Raw genomic sequence first — 17,500 nt, 5'->3', positions numbered from 1 at the left:
GAGAATCATCACTATGGGAACAGGACTTTTAAAATTTTCTATCTACTTGAAAGGTGTGAGTAGAATAGGGAGTTAAATTATCATATAAAACTGACAATTCCTCAAAAGTAAATGATTTACTTAAGAGACAGTTATAGAAAATATGCATGGAACATTTGAAGCCAGTTTGTACTACTGTTTCTGATGTATCTTTGGCATTTCTATGTTGTTATTCCATGTGTTTTGCATTGTTCCATCTTTCCTCCCTGAATCTGTATTCGATTTTCTAGTTTTATTATTTATTTATTTATTTTTGTTGTTCTTATATATGCAGAAATTCTGCAGGTAAAAGGGTAACCAAAAGAAACTATAATCACATACACCAACTGTTTTGTTTCTGAATGGAGTTGTCTATTCTGGTGCAAAAGTCCATAACAGATTGTTAGCACACACCAGGCAGGAAATTGGAAATCCCCAAATATTTAAAAACAAAGGAAAAAAAAAAGAACTATTAGCCGCTCATTCTGGAATTTATCAGAATGCTTTGACTAAAGAATATAAATGCCACATAACTCAAATATTTATAATAGTTAGGTGCTTGCAATGTCAGCACATTTACAGCAAATAGTGGTCTTTGTAAAGTTACACAAGTGCTTTGTTTGAAGTTTTAGATAAAAACAGCAGCTGAGTAGCATAGCAGGATCAGCAGTAGCCGCATTCAAAGTTATGATGTTTCTAGTCACATACATATACAGAGTAATTCAGAAGTAATCACCGTAATTCTAACAATATAGTGGAGAACTGATTCACAGATAGACACAACAAAAAGACAGTCAGAAAGTGAGCTTTCGGCCAACAAGGCCTTCATCAGAAAGAGAAAACATACACTCATGCAAACGTAACTCATACACACAAAGTCTTTGGCTGCTGAGGCCAGACATTACATTCCATCCTGATATTCCATTGTTTTATTTTACCATAATTATAGTTTGAGTGGATCCGCACTACTCATAATTTGTTGTTGGTGCACTTTACAGTACCAGCCAGTACTGGTTACTTCAGCACTTCAATGTGTAAATTGTCTTGTTCCACATCCCGTAAGGCACTCCTTCAAGACAGGATCCATGGAACGTGATATGTGAAAGAAATGAGAGTGGGGGAAATAAACAGTGAACTAAGAATGACAGATATATAATGAAATAATCAGCAACCAGTTGCATAAAAGAAATTTAATTATAAGAAATTTAATTTCTTTTATGCAGCTTACTGTAAGTGCCAGGTTTGAATGTGCGCTGCTTCGTAGTTCATGTGTGAATTTTGTGCTTGCTTCGGTCACTATTGACCACCCGGCCTTAGTATGCCAGTAGTTGCATGCACAGCCTACTGGCTGTATCCCCGGTTAGAGCTAATGACTATATAGGCTGAAGCTGAAGGCTCTGCTGGCCACATGTGTGGCGTCTGTTGTATGTACTTTGTCTCTCGTGTTTATGCTTTTTCATGTAATAAAGTTGCAGTGATCTTGGGTTAGTGCACAAATGGTTGCTGATTATTTCGATATATACAACTACAGTTGCTGAAGATGGATAAAATACTAGTACTGATGACAGACAACAACTTAAGAAGTTAAAATTGACAGAAAGTGAAGTTAAGGAAACTTAGATAAAATGGACAGAATGAAAGTTGATGCATGGACTAGAAGAGGAAAAGGAGGAGGGGATAGCCCTGGAAAGAAAAGACAAAGAAATACATCAAAATATAAATAAATAAATGAGAGAGACATTCAACATAGAGGACAAAGGGTAGACAGCAGTGGGTGCAATTTGCGTCAGTTGGTGCCAAATACATGCTGGAAACTGAACACATGCTGTAGAGTAGACTGGCAACATGAAAGTTCTTAATCACTGGGATTGAGACATTAATCACATTTGAAGTTAGCAGCAAATTCTTGTCTGTTGTGCTTTACATCAGTGTGTTAGTGTTTCTATGCATTCACCTTAACCGACTGCTCTGTTGTTTTCATATGTAGATATAATTTTTTTCTCTATCTGTGCGTTCACCTCAATGGACAGCTTTGTTGTTTTTCACATATAGATAGAAAGCAGCACAGTGGCTGTTCATTATTGGCACATGACTGCGAATAAAATTACAGGTGGCTGTCCTTTTTAATCAAGTAAGTATTAGAAATGAATGGGATAGAACACATGCTGGTAGGATGGTGCATAGGAAAAATTTAGTAATGGGGGCATTCACTTGGCTACAAAAATGAAAAACAGTGAAATGAATGAAGATGTAATGCATATATAGGATTTTGCAGAGTTTGGGAGGTTGATGGAAATCTAGTGTAGGTGGCATAAGTAAAATAGTGGAAAAGATTGGCCGCATTCAGTGCATAACTTCAGAAAATCATAGCCCTGACATAAAAATTGGTGGAGGCTCACAAGTACGACATAGTTTTTTTTCTGATGATGTACACTTATTTGCTGTTTTTGGAGACAATAGATAGTTTTGCAGTTGAGCACCTTGTTTATGTGCATTATCCTTAATATGCTGTTTAGTAAATGATATAAGTTATGTAATTTGTGTCTTTGCGGTGGCCAGTACCTGGATTCAGTAGGAGATCAGGTAGTGACCAAATGATACAAGAAATTATTTTTCAACAAGTAAAGTCATGATCAACTTGTCTTTTTAAATATATTAAATTGAAAAGAAAAATACAGCTATTAATCTTTTTTCTTAGTGTAGCTTTTCTTTCTGTATCTCATGATAGAAGTGAAGTCTTATTTATACTGATGTTTGGGAAAATTTCCAGGTACAAGACTTCCTTGGGATGAACAATGGCTGATAGAATCTCTGTCTGACTCAACTATCTACCCAGCATATTATACTGTCGCACATTTTCTGCAAGGTGGAACTCTGAAAGGAGATAAATCCAATGCTCTTGGAATAAAGTAAGATTTCTTTCTTAGATAATAGCACTTCCCTTGTTAATATTATGTCCCATTGTGTATATTACAAATAATCAGTGGTGAAATTGCTGTATTTCCCAAATGTTTACAGTTGATCTTGAGGTTAAGACTGTGTGCGGATAATTTAATACTGGCTTGCGCATGTTTGATGTTGTCATCCACATAGACAACGTAACTGACTGTCTTTCTCCATTGTCTACAACAAGCTTACAGTGGATGTTGCCACTCAGACAAAGATGAAAACTTTATCTCAGAATCACAAAACACAAAGAGTAGGTCTTCAATATATTTAAAATATTCACTAGGAAATGTTTAAGTTAGCTAGACTAAGAAACTGTTTATTCTTAACACAGCCATGCAATGTCTGGTGTGTTTAGAACATCCCAAAATAAATTTAATTATGTTCCAATTCCAACTTTTTTATATAGTCTTCAGCTAAAAGTTATGAAACATTGGGCAAGCATAGATAAACTTAATGAAGTAACGAAGAAAGAGTTTTATAGGAGGAATTCGATTTAGAACAGCGTTAGGAGCAGTGTGTAGTAAACATTTGCATGTAGCTTTTGACCATATAACATCTTAAGCACAGTATTACTTTCATACCAATCATACACATGCTACAAATAGCACATCTGAAAACATTGTATAGTGTGGTGGTGTTGCATATGCTATAGAGACTGTCAGAACAATAGAAATGTGACGTAATTTACCTACTGTACGTGGTGCAAGAAGAATCCCTGACAGCTTTCAGGTTATAATTGAAGGAAAACATCCAGTGGTGCAATAATAGTTACTGAAAGGGGTTAAACGTCGTAAGTACCTTCAGATTTCAGAAGAAATATCAATAACTCAGAGAAAAAGTAAAGCGTGTTTGTCAGGTGCTGTATAACATGGTAAGCAGCATTGATGCAAACACTAAAATTATCAGTGGCGCAATGGAACATCTGGCTGATAGTATGAAGCTGCAATTGTGTGTGCATAATTTGCTTGCAAATGCACCTGCTTAGCAAAAAGAGTGGAAGCAAGGAAGTATAGAATTTATCTTAATAAGCATATTTGGTTGTACGTACACTAATCATGGGAAGTCATCTTGAGAGAGTCAATAAGAGTCCCTAATGTAATGAAAGTCTCACATAATTAGGTAAAGGTAATAAAGAATGAGACATTTATTTGTTAAGACAGTGAGAAATGTTAGAATAACATTGGAAGCTTATGTTCATTGAGTATCTTTCAACATGCCATAGAGAACAACATTCTCTACTTCAATGTTTGCTTCGTAATCCATGCGATCTGGATCCCCAGTACCAACTCAATGCGTAGATGCTAATTGTTGTTGCAACACATCCTTCTACCCAGCAATCCTCCTCTTCTTAATCTCCAATAACCCCCTTCCTCTCTCTCTCTCTCTCTCTCTCTCTCTCTCTCTCTCTCTCTCACACACACACACACACACACACACACACACACACACACACACAAACAAACCTGTTTCTTTGCCGCTGCATCCTTTCCATTAATCTGCAGCTCCACTGGTATCCTTCTGGCCTCCCAACTCCTCTGTTCTATTCATTGTCCACAGCTATCCACCCACGGCACTCCTCCAGTTGATCATCTGGCACATGCTACTTCCTCTTACCTACTCTGCATGTGTGTGTCACTCGTGAATTTGTTTGTTGTTGTTAGTAGGTTAGCCCAGAGGAAAGCCATTCTCTGAAATCTTAGCAGTCATTTCTGTCTCATTTGTATGTCTGTTGACTGGTCAACATTTAAGCTACATGATGAATAGTTACCTTCACTTTGTTATTAGGAATGTGTTTCAGATTGGTAGCTAGAATTGTAGTAAATCATAGCTTAGGTGAAGAAACTGGCAGTTTCAGTCCAGGCCAGGATAGTCCTATGAGATAAAATTTGGTCTCTGTATTTGTTGAAGGAGTCAGTAGTTTTGGAGCTAGCAATGGTTGCAAGGGAAATTTATTTGCGGACCAAGTTGGTGGAGATAATTTTGCAATGTGAATTCAGTGATAAGGCTGTTCTGTGACTTTGTGTAGCAAATAAGTATCCAAACAAACTGGTTATTAAGCTACATGGGAGAAAACATTCTCTGTCAAAATGATGATAGTTGTCAAATTGAAAGTTCTCATGTTTGTTGGTGAGCTTACAAGCATGAAATAATGTAGCTGGGCATATACGGGATGGGATGAACCCTCAGGAAGGTGGCTTGAGGTTCAGAAATGGAATGGATGTACCTTATCCTGGAAATTAAGCAGTTATTTATCATAGGCTCAATAATGTATGTATGAGTGCTGTAAAAGGATCACACGAGGTGCTTGATGGTTCCTGGAATCCTGAAACACTCTTAAGTAACATCTGAAAGGTTCCCTCAAGCTATAACTCTGATTGTTATTGGTAACTTCCCTATATATTCATATTTCATTTCCTGAGAGCACCAAAGCTACTAACAAGTGTGAAATTAAAGATAATAGCAGATGTGCTGAATCATTAATAGGTGCATAAGCAAGATTGAATACATTGCTAGGGTTCAGACAAACCATTCTTTAGAGCTAATCAGACCCCTCTATAGCTACATTGTCCTAGCTGATTACATTGTGCCAGCATGTAAGGTCGACTGGAGTGAGGGACTCTATTGAATGCAATGGACAAGAGGAGAAAGGAAGCAGTGAGTGGGAAGGAGGGTTGGGGAAGGTGGTTGATTGTTGAGAGGCAGTAAAAGTACAGGATAGGAATCAGATACTGGTGAACTCATTCTGGCTGTAGGCAGAGGGCATTCTGTGTGGTGCACAGTGTCGGAAAGTGGAGAACAGATGAAGATGGAAACTGTGGAGAAGAGGGTGTCACTGCAGGGTGATTGAAGTTAGGGCTGTGGGGCAGAGGTAGAGAGGGTGTTAACTTCCCCCTTCCTCTTGTTTATCTGCAAAATAGATACTACCAAATTATCAGAGATTTTACACTGTGGAAATCCTATTAATATTTTTCAGTTTTAGCTTTGTGTGTCTGTGATACAATTCAATCTAAATTACAGGCCAGAACAGATGACTCCAGATGTCTGGGATTATATCTTCATATCAGGGTCCCCATTCCCCGAGAAAAGTGGCATTCCACGGGAGATTTTGGACAAAATGCGACGGGAATTTGAGTTTTGGTATCCTGTGGATCTGCGAGCCAGTGGGAAAGATCTTATTCAGAACCATCTTTCCTTTTTCATCTATATTCATTGTGCAATATGGTCTGATGATAAGAGCAAGTGGCCAAAAGGTATAAGGGCAAATGGTCACCTTATGCTCAATTCTGCTAAGGTAAGTGTTCTTAGAAATCTTGTTTTTTCCACACATTCTGTTTTGGTATAAATTTATATTAGTTTTGTGCTTCTTTGGAATATTAGTGTATGGTGTAATATTTACCATTAAAAAAATCTTTCTGAGAAATTTTTATTTTTATAAACATAATATGGCTTAGATCTTTTCACAACTGTTCAAAAATAGTGGCATCATATGTACAAGACACTTAAAGTTGTGAAAATCCTCAGTAAGTAGAGTCAAGTCAGAATAGATTAGTCAGTGCAATGCATACCCACCAGGTTAGTCGAGAGCCCTAGTGCGCTGCTTCCTGGATTCGGGGAGGCGTGCCAGTCCTGGAATGAATCCACCCGGCAGATTAATGATGTGGGCCAGTGTGTTGGCCAGCCTGGATGTGGTTTTTAGGTGGTTTTTCACATCCCACAGGGTGAATACTGGGCTGGTCCCCACATCCCACCTCAGTTACATGACTCGGAGACATTTGAAACACATTATCTTTCATGGTTTAAACTGGACGCAGACAGTTGTGGTACACTGATTCCGTCCTTGGAGGGGGGGGGGGGGGTATAGGGTGGTGCCAGGAAGGGCGTCCGGCCACCCATTTAAATTTACCATGCCGAATCTGATTCTAGCCACGCCGGCCCTGTGAAAACAGCTTGACTAAGGCGCAAGCAAAAGAAGTCAGTGCAATGCATAGGAGAGTACACTGCATCTGCATCTATGCTCTGAGAGTGGTAAATGATTAAGAATCCAAGCTTGGTCTCTGCCTATAACGATTTTGTTATCCTCGGAAAAGAAACCTTAATTTACCTGCCTTCTTTCTTTTGTGCAGGTGGCCAGCCAGCCATAGTAGTTGTACAAATACTTTATTAACTGAAGTCCTGAACCAAAACTAATTTCAGATGAATTATTATTGTTCAATTTTATTTTCTGCTTGTGACGTAATGTTGCACGTGTAGGCTATGTCAACAAAGTACAAATAAGAACATTATTTGTTAGCATCATAATCTACAATTAAATAACTCAGAAAATGGGACAATAATTCATTTCATAGTGAACAGCTGATTTTATATGCAATTTATTATTGTATTTGTTTCTGGGACAGGATTGTTGATTGCATTATGATTCATATTAAATCCAAAGGATAGGGCATTTATGGGTAAGTCACTGCTTACACTGCTTTGTAAAAAAAAAATCTCTTGTCAATATTAAAATAAGTCATTTGGTAGCAAAATTTTAAAAATAGCTCCTTTGATGTACAGTTTTTTTCTGTTACAGTTAATTTTAACCTGTACAATTTTAATATTGTGGATTATAATATCCCAATGATACAATTAAAACAGTAGTCAGATCAATATAATTGTTTCAAAGGATCTTCATGTATTATTAATTTTAGCCTGCTATTACTTTTAATTATTTGGTATGCAAGTATTCATTAACACTTTTAACAGCTCTGGTTTTATATGAAATTATTTATAGATTTTGGTTTTTTATGACTTAAGAAAAGAACTTCTTATTGGATTCTGAGAAATGATAATATTTTGGATTTTTTTGTTTATTGTACAGCTAACTGCCCTCATATTATCTTTAATACTGAGATTTTGCAGCACGGGCAGTTGCATGAGACTAACATTTGGAAAAAGCATATGATTTTTTCTTCTTAAAATTTCTTGTTTATCTGACTGTATCCTTTTTAAGAATGTTCTTAAAGTGGTCACCTCACTTTAACTAATAGTCACCTAAATTAATTACAGCTACTAAAAATTGTAGTTTTGGCAAGAATCACTATTTTTCCCGTATACAAATTAAGAACATGGCATCTGGCCCACAAGTGCATTTATTTTATCAAAACTTGTACATTGAATGATGGTGTACTGAGTCCTTATCTGCTATATCCAAACTAAGCTTACTCGTCACAAAAAAAGATAAGGAAAAAAAAATACTTTTACTCTTTGAGTGTAGCCATCTATCTGTCAACATACATCTCCCAATACAATATTATAAAATGTTCTGCTGGTCGTACTCATACATATCTAAGCTGCGAATTAAAATACATCCCTTTTATTATCTTCTCACATATTAACATTAGTGTATGCAATCGGATACATCACTGAATTCCAAGATCTGGCTCCAGCTTCAGGTTGGTTGTTTTTGCAGTTTTCAGTTTGAAGACTGGTTTGATGCAGCCCTCCACACTGCTCGACCCTGTGCAAGCCTCTTCATCTCCGAATAACTAGTGCCGCCTACGACGTTCTGAATCTGCTTACTGTAATCCTCTCTTGGTCTCCCTCTCTAAAATCCCCCACCTACTCCCTTTCACACACACACACACACACACACACACACACACACCACACACACACATTTAAGTTGGTGATCCTTTGATGTCTCAGAATGTGTCCTATCAACCGATCCCTTCTTTTCATCAAGTTCTCTCTCCCCCCCCCCCTCCCTCCCTCCCTCCCAATTCTATACAGTACCACCTCATTAATTACACTCTCTACCCATCTAATCTTCAGCATTCTTCTGTAGCACCAAATTTCAAAAGCCTCTATTTTCTTCTTTTGTAAACTGTTTATCATCCATGTTTCACTTCCATACATGGCTACATTTCAGACAAATAACTTCAGGAAAGACTTCCTAACACTTAAATCTATATTCAGTATTAACAAATTTCACTTCTTCAGAAACAATTTGTTGCCATTGCCAATCTATGTTTTATATTGTCTCTCCTTAGGCCATCAAAAATCAGTTATTTTGCTGCTCAAATAGCAGCTCATCTACACTTTGTGTCTATTTCTTTAATTCCCTCAGCATCACCTGATCACTGCATTCCATTATCCTTGTTTTGCTTTCCTTGTCATTTCCAGTCTACATTTTATATCCTCTCTACTTCGACCATTATCAGTTATTTTGCTCCCCAAATAGCAAAACTCTTCTACTATGTTAAGTGCCTCATTTCCTAACCTAATTCCCTCAATATTGCCTGATTTAATTAGACTACATTCCATTATCCTCATTTTGCTTTTGTTAATCTTATATCCTCAAAATAGGATACAGTCTGTACAATATGTGCTTTCCTGACAGTCACATAAAGTGTTGATGTTTAGATCATCTGAATATGATGAGATTTACACATTAATTTATTCAAAACTGCAGGAAAGTATCAAAATTATCAGAGGGGGATGTGCAGGTAACTACAACATAGAAAGAAAAAGACTGAAATACAAATTTGAGCATTGCAATTTCAAACTCTTTTTCAGCACAATACTTGTTAACTCACTGCACTCTTTCTTTGATACTTATAAGCTTATTTTTTCTCAACACCACCACCTTTATTATTTCCTCTGCCGATAGATGCTAGCTTATAGCCTCCTAATTTGAAATAATGTATGTTATCTATTGATTTTTGATGATGAGTAACAACTACCACCTGTGGAGCCAATTCTGTTGCAAATAATTCAAAACAATCTATTTTGTTACGTAACCCTTGCAGGTTATAATGCAAAAATGATAGATTACTCTTGTGTAAATATAACCCTGTCTGGAGCAGATGTGAACGACATACACTGCCATTATCTAGTGTAGCATTTGTTCTAAAAACCATCACTTTTGCTCTACAGATGTATTGTTTCACTGACATTGTTTCCATGATTGATTCTCACAAGAAATTGTAATTTTTGTCCTTTAGAAGAATGATCTCTGTAGCGTTACATTGACTATTCAACATATTGTTTAATATTTCTAGAATCTGAGTTATTACTAAGTCTTAAATATAATGTCCTCTTTAGATTATGCACTTTATTCTACATTAGTTTGTAGCCTTTTTAAGCACAGAAAGTGCATTACATGGTCATTAATGAAACTTAAAACAAAAGGAATAAATCCCTTGAAGTGACTATAGAAATATGAGATAAAATTCCTTAGCAAGTGCTTCATCAAGCAATGGAAACTCTAGGTTGGGATAAAAACAATATAAGGAGAATGGCGTGTGTGTGTGTGTGTGTTTATGTTTTTCCTTTTCCGATGAAAGCTTTGGCTGAAAGCTGTTGTGTAAGTGCCTTTTCATTGTGCCTGTATGCAGCTCAGTGTGTTATCTTTATAGTATGTAGCAATCTTATCTTTTCCTTAAATTGTTGATTTACCCATTGTTTACATTGAGGAAAAGGTGAAATTCGTAGTACTGCTGATAGGAACATGTGAAAGATAAAATTACATAAAATACCCTGCTTTCAGAAGTACTACTTTCTTCCTCAGGGAGGTAAGAGGGATAAGCTGTCAGAGGTTTAAAGGAAAGGGGAGGTCACTCAGCCCGCACTATTAGAAGAGCCCGTATTACGACCGGTGAGACCCTCCCATCATGGGATCTGTCATCCACTTGCATGTAGTTGGCATCATCGTCGTCATTGACTGGTTGAGTTGAGCTCAAGTTGTCAGAGTCCTGGAATCTTGGCGGAGGGCTGAAGTGAAGGGCAGCTCAGTCTAGAGTGCACTGCAACTTTGTGTATCAACCAGAACAGTTCTGTCCCAGGAGTAAAAGAAGCCAAGCATTGTGCCAACCTCAATTTACTCCTTGTATGATAAATGCTTCATTGCATTTTGCTGTCCATGCAAACAGCACTCACTTTTTTGCAATTTTTTCAGCAGATATGTGTTTTACCACTTGGAACATGATTTTTCCATAGTAATTGATATTTCTTGAAAAGGATTGCAGCTCTTGAACATTTCTGCGTGAAATTGAGTCCAAAGTTATTTTCAGACATGACAACATTGCTACCTAAAATGATGCAGAGTACTCAATAGTGGTGGAGATTTTAAATAATTATGCATTTCTAGGTTTGTAATGGATGTTGTTACCCTTTGCCTGACTTCAAATTGTTCCTGTACTTATCACATGCCAAGTGTAATGCTCCCAGGTTGCCAGGGTATAATTTCCATGGTGTGGCAAAGCCATTACACTGTTGACTTGTTTCAGCATAGCCTCCTAGTAAGAAAGATTGTGGAGCCCAACCAGGCAGACTAAAACTACATGGCCCCACTTGTGGTAGAGTGTGCAAATAAGTGTCTTGGGTCATGTTCCTGAAAACACTGCAAGCAAGAAGTCGGTGGCTGCTCATAAAAGCTGTTTGTTGGTGTGGTACAATTAGAGGTATTGGATAATTCTGAAAATGTGGCTAGGCTATAATGAGGCACAAAATTTGTTGTTATGTACAGAACTTAACATACTAAGACAGCTGAGCTAGCCATCTAAAGCTCGGGAATTTTATTGGAATCGACGCGGATGATTTCATCGGTACTACTGCTACTTCAGATAAAAATTAAAAGTGTTGGTAAGGCGATTGCTACACTTAAAAACATGGGCTATAAACATTACATTGTCAAGCGAGGGTCCTTTCAGTGGTATCCTGTTTGACATCTGTGTTAAGTGCAGAACAGACGATCACATTGCATAGAAGAAAGTTCAGAAGGACTCATTAACAATTGGAAATATAACACTTCATATACAGCTTAATTCACATAGATTGGAAATTCGAGTTAAATATGATGACCCTGTCATGGGCTGTACCAAATCCCCTGCCAATCCAGAGATGTGTTTATTGCTCAAAATGTGTAAACACCAGTGGCACACACATTTACTATTGCCAAACAAGTTGGCTATTGCAGAGCACTGTTTTAATAAAATACACACTATGGAAAATGACTACACCAGAAATTGGCACAAACCTTTAAATATTGGGACCCCAAGTGCTAATATATCAATGAAAATAAGCAGTTTTTGAAAATAGAAAAAATTGGGCAGATAAAAAATCTACTTGCCAAGTGGCAGCAGGAGAAAACACATGCAGTATAAAAATCATGGAAATGTGCAATCTGTTGGTGCCAATGGCTCCCTCTGGGTGAAAGGTTGAAGGAGAAGGAAAGTGGGGTGAAGGAAATGGACTGACAAGATTTGGGAAATGGCGAGAGTCACCCAGAACCCTGGATCAGAGGAAAAGTACCAGATGGGATGAGAAGGAAAGACATTGTTGGGCACTGCACCAGATGAAATTTGAAAAGCTGCAAGCTTAAATGTAGAAGTTAGGGTAATAAGCAAGTCAGAGATCACTGCCAAAACATTTTGCCAGAGTCAATGAAGCAGACAGTTAAGTGCACGATATGTGATAAACAGGTGAGGGAGGGAGGAACAAGGACTAACAACTCAGTCCATAGAACATTTTTTTAGGGGGGGGGGGCTGACATTTTCATCAGTCTGCTGACTGGTTTGATGCGATTTGCAACATATTTCTCTCTTCATCCCAGAGTAGCACTTCCAACATACGTCCTCAATTATTAGCTGGATGTATTCCAATCTCTGTCTTCCCCTACAGTTTTTACCCTCTACAAGTCCCTCTAGTACCATGGAGGCCATTGCCTGATGTCTTACAGGGTGTATACGACCCGGGACAACCGGGAGATTCGGGAAAAACCCGGGAATTTTTTTATCCGGGAGAAAACCGGGAAAAACCCGGAATATTTTTAGAATTCTGTGAAATTGAGTCCAAAGTTATTTTCAGACATGACAACATTGCTACCTAAAATGATGCAGAGTACTCAATAGTGGTGGAGATTTTAAATAATTATGCATTTCTAGGTTTGTAATGGATGTTGTTACCCTTGGCCTGACTTCACTACTGTTTACATTGGATTCGTTTTAGAGTTACGAGCGGGCTCGTGCGCGTGCGCAGTTGAGTCACGTTGTAGTAGTAGATTCTCCCTCTTCTGGCTACAGGAATGTGGCTGTTGGCTGTGCAAGCACGCAGCACGCAGCAAGCAGCTAGATGCTACCGGGAAAATGGGGCGCCAAATTCATGTTGTTGAGGAAAAAAACTTGTTTCACAAAGCGCCTAGCATGCAGCACACGTTTGTCTATCGCTTATTCATATGATTTTGAAACACTTCCCTGTTAGTTTTTGAACATTTTTAAGTTGATTTCTGACTGAATCATAAGTTGACTTTTGAATGCATGCACTGTGTATGTGATGCCTCTGTCAGAAGAATCCTCATCGCATCTAGAAATAAACATTCGCAGACAAAAGGGGACGGGGCTATACGAGCTGAGGCAGTAAAGCCTAATGGATGAATGCCAATCGCTGTCTGATTATGTGGTTGATTGGGTTTGCAAATGATCAGCATTGTTATAATTACTAGCGAAATCCATAGATTCAGACTACCAGAATGGAAATAAACGACTGACAGGAATAACAGGTGAGAAAGATTACGTACTATCTTCTCGGTGTATCCAAGAAAATGAAATTTTGACAGATCGCTACACTAGTAAGGACCAGTAGCACAGTCCCCGGCTAGCAGCCGATAAGTTCTATTCTGGAAGTAACGCGGAAAACGTTATTCGAACACGTAATAACGCCTAACCGGGAAATAATCGCGGGATAACTAAACCTGTGATTCTGGCAGGGTTAGTGAAGTTGATCGGCGAACAAATTTTGACAGTGGCACCAACAGCTACAGAATTGGTGATGACAAGATTGTTAGAACGAGGAAGGAGAAGAAACGGGGACATCACACAAATTATGGAAGAATAATACGGTTCCAAATTTATATAAAAATTTCGTAATACTATTTTTCGATCTCATGCTTGAGAAGCTGGTGAGTATGAATGAAGTGTGAAACTATTTCCTAACATAAAACTTTTTGCTTGTAGTAGGCCTAATAGGCATTTGATATTGGTACTTGGTGAATTATATTCTGTCGTGTTATAAAAATGGCCATTTGTGCCAAAACAGTCTCGTTTATCTGGTGTGTTACAAAATTGCTGCCATATTAGAAAGGCCTATTTTGTTTTATCTAGCAGACAATGACAAAATAGACGTAATCAGATCGAGAAACCACACCAGTCTTGGGTATTATTTGTATTAACAGCTTTTTCGGTATTAAATAACGACATTTCGATTTTTCATGTAGCAAATCGTTTGACGAACTTTGATGAAGTAATAGATTTTTTCACAGAAAGGAAAGCACGCCATGTAAAGCTGTAGCAAGATTAGAGAGAAAAAAATGCTAGGAGCTAAGGTTTGAAGAAATGTGTAATTTCTTGCTTATCTCTTGTCAGTATTGGTTTTAATATCCTAAATTTAATTTTGTGTCGCACAAATCAGCAAGTTATTAACTAATAGGCAATAAAGAGTTCAGATTTTCTGAAGAGTTGTTGTTCTCTCGATTACAAGTAATCCCATCCGCTATTAATTGCGAGATTTTTTTTTTTTTTTAAGAGGGGCAGGCTGTCAAAACGGCTGACTGGGAGCAGGAGAGGCACCACAGGACATTTCAATTTCCACTCTCCTGAATATAGTTCGGACGTGTGGTAGAAAAATGCTTTATGAAGAGGCGTGGTACTGCACTTTAGCATACTTCAGACCAAATAATGTCTTACATTTCCTCGAATACATATGTTTTATGCTTCAGAAAGATGTGCGCAACAAGATGAACATATTTTGAAAATTCGATTTTTTTTTTAGTATTTACCCACTGATGCGCAGAGCAGTCTGAGTAATAGTGGGTGGTCTCCACGTGACCCATGTTTACATTTAGTGATTTTTCTGTTTCCCCTTCGCTTAATCTCACGTCAAATGAAAACAAAACGGATATCTGGGGCCGGGACCTATCAAGTGAATTAAAACACATTCACGTAATTACGGAAGGCTGAAATATGTCATTAGTTTCAGACTTTATTTTATTTCCACCTTTCCACCATAATAAAGAACCAAACATGATATAATACAGTACTGCTGCTCCAAGAAAATTTACATCCCGAAAACCACACTGAAAAGCTTAATATCAGGTCGAGGTGTACTTCATTGGGAATCTGGACATACGAATGTGCCCTTTTGGTATGCACTTTAAATGTGCACATTTTAATATGGTTCACGAAATTCCGATGCTCTTGCAGTATCCTCTGATGTCTTGTGTCTTTTATGCCATAATGTATGATCTTTTGATATTTTACACGTACGTACATACGGGCTTCCTACGTCATGATAGCTACCCAAGCGCGGTGTCACCTGTTATCTGCGCTCTCTGGCAACTGCAGAAACGTACCTATTTCTAACAGGTCGTGGGAAAATATTACGAATAGTTGTTTGAAAAACGTTACTTTCAAAGTAAATATCCTTTTACTTAAGTTGAACTATGTGCAAGAATGTACCATGAATTTATTAAACCACAGAGCGTTTGACTCTCATTTAAAAATCAACTCTTTGATGACGAGCCATTTAGAAGAATTTCAAACCCTGTAGATCAGACATTTATGTCATTATTAAAAAATTTACCGGCACATTTGTGTGATATATCGTGTAAAACGCGCAATAAAGATTAACAGTATATGCGAAAGCTTAGCTTCTCTTGCAGCTTGAGGCCAGTATTATATGTGAAAGCTTTGCTTTTCTTGTAGTAACACTATGTATATTAATTTAAACTATTAACTTTCCCTGTTTGTGTGTTCGTGCTACTTAACAGTGATGCTGCTGTTGGCTGACTAAATCACGTGTCCTATGCTCTGAATATCCGCTGTAATCGGCTGGCGAGATCACGTGACATGAGCTACGAACGGCTTACAAAAGCGCATGCAAATCTCGATTTCAATGATTCGGAAAATAACATGCGGTGTTTGGTGGAATTCCAATATATACTTTCGTAATACGAAAATACGCAGTGTACGTGTTGCTGCACATCAAAGATATTTCCAAAACGTGTCTTTTTTTCCTTGAGTTTCGTTTTCTAAAGTTCCGGGAAACTGTACGCCCGTGTATAAAACCATAACCATTCAAAGGATTGACAAGGAAAAATATACTGTCACCCGGGAGAACGTGTATTTTTAGCCGGGAAAAATCCGGGAATTTTTTTTCCTTGTCCACGTATACACCCTGTCTTAAAAATGTCCTACCATCCTGTCCCTTCTCCTTGTCAGTGTTTTGCACATATTCCTTTTCTCTCTGATTCTGAACAGAATCTCCTCATTCCTCACATTATCAGTCCACCTAATTTTCAACATTCATCTGTAACAGCACATCTCAAATGCTTCAATTCTATTCTGTTCTCTGGTTTTCCCACAGTCCATGTGTCACTACCATACAATTATGTGCTCCAAACATATATTCTCAGAAATTTCTTTCTCAAATTAAGGCCTATCTACTCTGCTTTTGAGACCACCTTGCTCTGTCCATCACTGTTTACTTTGCTAAGTAGATAGAAGAACATTTATTTCATAATCATCAATCCTGATGTTAAGTTTGTCGCTGTTCTCATTTCTGCTACTTTTCATTCTATATTCTATACTCATTAGACCAGGCTGTTCCAACTCGTCGGCTCCGTTGTGAGCCGCGGAGCGCTCCCTGCTCCAGGGAGCCGTGTTGCTTGCTGTGACCATTCAAGTGGGCCGGCACGTGGCACGGCTGGCTGAGGCAGGCGGCAAGGCAAGCGTTTTGATGTGCCAGCTGCGTCATACTCTTAGCTGCTAAGACGAGGCGACATGCTACACCAGGAAATACGATGTTCAGGAAATAAATAAGAAACAACTGTTTTACAAGAAATTGCATACTAAATATATTGGGCCTCTGTAGCTTGACATTTTCTTTTCATTACAAGATCGGAAATATCAGTCGTCAAAGCATTCGCAGCGTTAATGCGGAGGATGGCCTTCATTGTTGCATCCTGAAGAAACGATCATTCCTTACTTTTTACTCTTTTCATTGCTGAGAAAAGCAGCTCACAAAGATGCAAACATGCACATGATCTGAGCGGCATTGTTGTGAAGCTTAGGAAATGTTTTTTGCTGTAATGAACGATACCATTGTGACAAATCCAACGTGTTGTAGTACCAGATCCGATATCCATTTTATATCTATCAGATAACACATTTCTTCCTCTTTCATTTAGAGAAAAAGGGATATTTCCTCACGAATGGCAAAGAAAACATCAAGAACTTTTCCTCGACTCAGGTGACGAACTGTATTGAGGTAAGGTATATCCCCATACTCTGCTTCCATATCTTTTAGGAATCTTTTGAATTGGCTAAGATTCATACCGTGACGCCGCACAAAATTCACACATTTCACGACATCTTTCATTACGCCACCTAGCTCTACTGTTTCAGCACACAGTGCCTCTTGGTGAATAAGACAATGAAGAGTCAAAATGTCTTTCCCGAATTCTTCCCTGAGTTTATTTTTCAAACGAGAAGCAAAACCT

General features: G+C 38.0%; 1 protein-coding gene across 1 annotated transcript in view; it reads left to right on the top strand.

The window, feature by feature from the left end:
- LOC126199249 (leucine--tRNA ligase, cytoplasmic) overlaps nucleotides 1-17,500 on the top strand; it is a 168,122-nt gene that overhangs the window by 128,638 nt on the left and 21,984 nt on the right. The window contains exons 11-12 of the mRNA XM_049936044.1: nucleotides 2,789-2,927; nucleotides 5,986-6,259. Of these exons, the coding sequence (XP_049792001.1) occupies nucleotides 2,789-2,927; nucleotides 5,986-6,259 (413 nt within the window). The remainder of the gene's footprint in view (nucleotides 1-2,788; nucleotides 2,928-5,985; nucleotides 6,260-17,500) is intronic.

This window comes from Schistocerca nitens, chromosome 8, assembly GCF_023898315.1.
Source record: "Schistocerca nitens isolate TAMUIC-IGC-003100 chromosome 8, iqSchNite1.1, whole genome shotgun sequence".
Lineage (NCBI taxonomy): Eukaryota > Metazoa > Arthropoda > Insecta > Orthoptera > Acrididae > Schistocerca > Schistocerca nitens.
Note: the sequence above shows the minus strand (reverse complement) of the source record. Positions and strands in the feature narration are given on the sequence as shown.